This window comes from Hydra vulgaris, chromosome 12 (assembly GCF_038396675.1).
Source record: "Hydra vulgaris chromosome 12, alternate assembly HydraT2T_AEP".
In the NCBI taxonomy this organism is placed as follows: Eukaryota; Metazoa; Cnidaria; class Hydrozoa; order Anthoathecata; family Hydridae; genus Hydra; species Hydra vulgaris.
This window is the reverse complement of record NC_088931.1, coordinates 72,724,544-72,728,032: the sequence shown is the minus strand read 5'-3', so window position 1 is coordinate 72,728,032 and position 3,489 is coordinate 72,724,544. Positions and strand designations below refer to the sequence as shown.

Sequence of the window (3,489 nt, the reverse complement as noted above, 5' to 3'; positions counted from 1 at the left end):
GATAATCACCGCAACGAAGTGATAATATTTTGGGGTTTCTAAGACTAAATTTTAAAACCAAAAAAATTTTAACTTGTTATTTTAATTTTGTCATTTAAAAGTAAATTTTAATCAATTTAGATTTAAATAATATCTAAAACTTTTGAAAGATTTTATTTTATTTTAAAACAACAATAGCTGTTGTTGTTGTTATTTATTTTATACTTTATTTTATACAAAAAACTATTATAACGAAAACCTGTTTACGTATATGATACATAAAAAAAATTATTGGACAACAAAAGTTTGAGCTTAAACTTATCAGCAACAAACACTTCAAAAAAATAGTATTGTTGTCATGTTAAAATAATAATAATAAAAAAAAAAAAATTAACACTAAGTACCTTTCTTTTAAGTTTTCATTTTATGCGACCCACCCGGCATATCTAGTTTCACTGTCGAAATTAAAACACGTATAGAAAAGTGTTCGTCACGATCTAGGCGTAAATCAAAAATACGTTAGTTTCACGCAGTTTTACTGGAGTGTAACGTGTTTTATGAGGTTTCAAAGTCAACTTTAAATTTTTTGTGCTTTTATTACTGGTTTCACATTCATTTCATAAAACTTAGTAAATGTTATACTAAGTTTCCGTAACGGTAAAACTATGAATAAAAAACTTAATATTTTAATAGGTTTTATTGATAAATAGTAAGATTTAATTTGAAAAAATTGGAAACATATTCTTGACCCATGCTATTCTATTTATTTTTAGGAGTTTTAAACATACAACAGAAACCATGCGTAACTTATAACGGAGTTGTGCCGGTTGAGGAAGTTTAGCGAGTCGACAAAAGCCTAATTTTTTAAAAAGCACAACCAAGCCTGTTAAACTTCACATTATTTACAAACAGTAAATAATGTGAAATTGTTTTTAATCAATCCTGCTACAGTTAAAATCATGTTATTAACAAAAACTGATTTTAAACAATCATTACATCTGAAAGCTTGAGCTCATAATAAATCATGCAGCATACAATCACAAATTACTTAAATCCTGTCAATTTAATTAAAATTTCAAATGACCTCTTACTCTGGTTACAGAAAGCTGATGTTCGAAAACTTTTAAGTTTTTAATATTTAAAAAACTATGACGCTTTTTATTTTTGGTAATTTTGTAATATTTAATTTTATATATATCTCCCCCTCCACCCAATAAAATTGAATGATTTATTGCGCTTTCACAAAGAAACAAAAACATTAATTTAACTATTGTTTTAAGCGTTAAAGAAAATATTTTACTTTGATGTTAAAAAAAGGAATAATTCAGTTCAAAGTTTAAAAAGAAAATTAACTCTCATCAAAGCTTTTATTGTTTGTTCACGAATTTTTTAAACCGAGCTCATAACTTCGACATATTTTAAATAAGGGATCGTCCATAAATTACGCAACGCTAAACTTAACTTTTAAATTTAACAGACAAAACAAAAAAGATCAAAAGTTTTCCTTCGCAGTGTCTTTAAATTAAACCCAAAATAAAAATAGCCCTTAAAGTCCAGTGAAATCACCGGGCAAAAGAGTAAATGATCTCTTATTTTTACTTTTTAAATGAGTTTACCATTGCGTAATTTATTGACAATCCATATTTAAGCTCACATGATTATATATTTGCTGTCATGAGATAATACGTCATGTTTTGACTTATTATATTATGCCATTTGATCAGTCATATGCTTTTAAAGCAAAAAAGTTAACAAGCTACTAACACAGTAGTTTTTGAATCACTTACTTGTAATATTTATTTAATTTTGTTTATAAAGTTGATTTAATTTTAAAAATTCTAATTTAATTTAAATTGAAATTAAATTAACTATTATAATAAATTTGATATGTTAAATTAATGTGTCACCGATACAAATTTCTGCATTAAACCTTTTAGTAAACTTAACAAAAAAATGATAACAAAAGCAATTTTTTTGGCGTGCTTTTCTTTAATCTCGTCAAATGGGGAAGTAAACGTTGACATTTTTTTTGAAAGTAAATGTCCCGACTCAATCAAATTTATCAAAGAGCAACTATGGCCAACTTATCAAGTATTGGATAAAGAGATTGTAAGCTTCAAGCTTTATCCTTACGGAAACGCTCATACTGTCATAAGTCAAAATGAAACAATCTCATTTGAATGCCAACATGGTCCTCAAGAATGTTTGTTGAATACTGTAGAGGCATGCGTTATCAACCAAACACCAACTGACGTTTCCATCAAGTTTATTTATTGTCTTGAAAAAAACCCTACAGAAAAAAGAGCACAAAGGTGCTCTGAATATTTAAAAATAGACTGGGAAAAACTATCGGCATGCTACAAAGGACTTGAAGGTAAAAACTTACTGCGGAAAACAGGCGAAGCAACACCAGCACACACATTCATACCTTGGATTGTGGTTGACGGAGACTCTGATGAAAGTATACAGGAAAAAGCATTAAGTGACCTTTTAAAACTTGTGTGTGAAAAATATTATGAAAAAAGTGGAACAATACCACGTTCTTGCTATTAGAGAAACATATTTTCACAATGATGAAATACCATTAACAATAACAAAAGAGAGTTCTGTATTTCTAAAATGTTTATTAACTGATAACTATTTTCTAAATTTGAAATAACTTTAATTTTTATCTAAATTGTAATAATCGCGCTTCCATGGTTTTATTCAATATCATGCTGAGCTAATTTTAAAACGTTTGAAATATCTTTAAAATGGGATTATAATTTTTATTGAAATAGATATTTTGTGATAAATTGAAATCTTAAAATGAATCTTTAATTAAATCATAATTGCTACATTTCAAAGTTATAATTTGTCTGGAAAATATGTAAAAGAGAATCGTTATTTAGATTTGTTAGTTTTTTGAATTTTGTTAAAACTTTTACTGTTTTACTTTATTGTTCTTCTTTTTTATATGCCAAGTTAAATTTGTGTTAAATTTAAAGTAAAAAAAAAAATTGACAAAAATTTATGAACTAATAACTATTCTCTTTTATATACTTTACAGAGAAAATATTATTATGTAAAGCATATCAAGTATAATTTAATCAAAGATTCATTTTTAGATTCCACTTTTTAACAAAAAACTTGTTTTAAGAAAAATTATCCCGTTTTGAAGATAAAATATTTCAAGCGTTTTAAAATTAAGATGTATTTAAAATGATGTAATAATTATATTTAAAATGATGTAATAAAATAAAAAGGTCAATTATAAAATAGTGAAAAGTTTCTGTTAATGCGCAGCTATGTTCACTTTTTTTCGTCGTTTTCTCAAAATCAATTCATTCTTTTTATTTTTTTATTTCTTCTATTTCATTTATTTTACTATTTAACAATAAATAATTGACATATATATGTACAAGAAAGATAAAAAATATCCGTAGAACGAAGAAGACAGTAAAATCCTGTCAACAACTTTGTATATACGTCTTTGTATATACAATATAAGCACCGTCTTTGTATATACAA

The 3,489-nt window shown here is 25.8% G+C and overlaps 1 protein-coding gene across 1 annotated transcript; it reads left to right on the top strand.

The window, feature by feature from the left end:
* Nucleotides 1–1,882: 1,882 nt before the first annotated feature.
* On the top strand, nucleotides 1,883–3,240 carry LOC136088995 (gamma-interferon-inducible lysosomal thiol reductase-like). The gene has a single exon (XM_065814354.1). It carries the CDS (start codon nucleotides 1,933–1,935, stop codon nucleotides 2,530–2,532), a length of 600 nt encoding a protein of 199 aa, XP_065670426.1. The 5' UTR covers nucleotides 1,883–1,932; the 3' UTR covers nucleotides 2,533–3,240.
* Nucleotides 3,241–3,489: the final 249 nt, after the last annotated feature.

Coding starts and splice junctions, on each gene's coding strand:
- LOC136088995 (XM_065814354.1), top strand. CDS start 1,933: ATGATAACAAAAGCAATTTTTTTGGCGTGCTTTTCTTTAATCTCGTCA.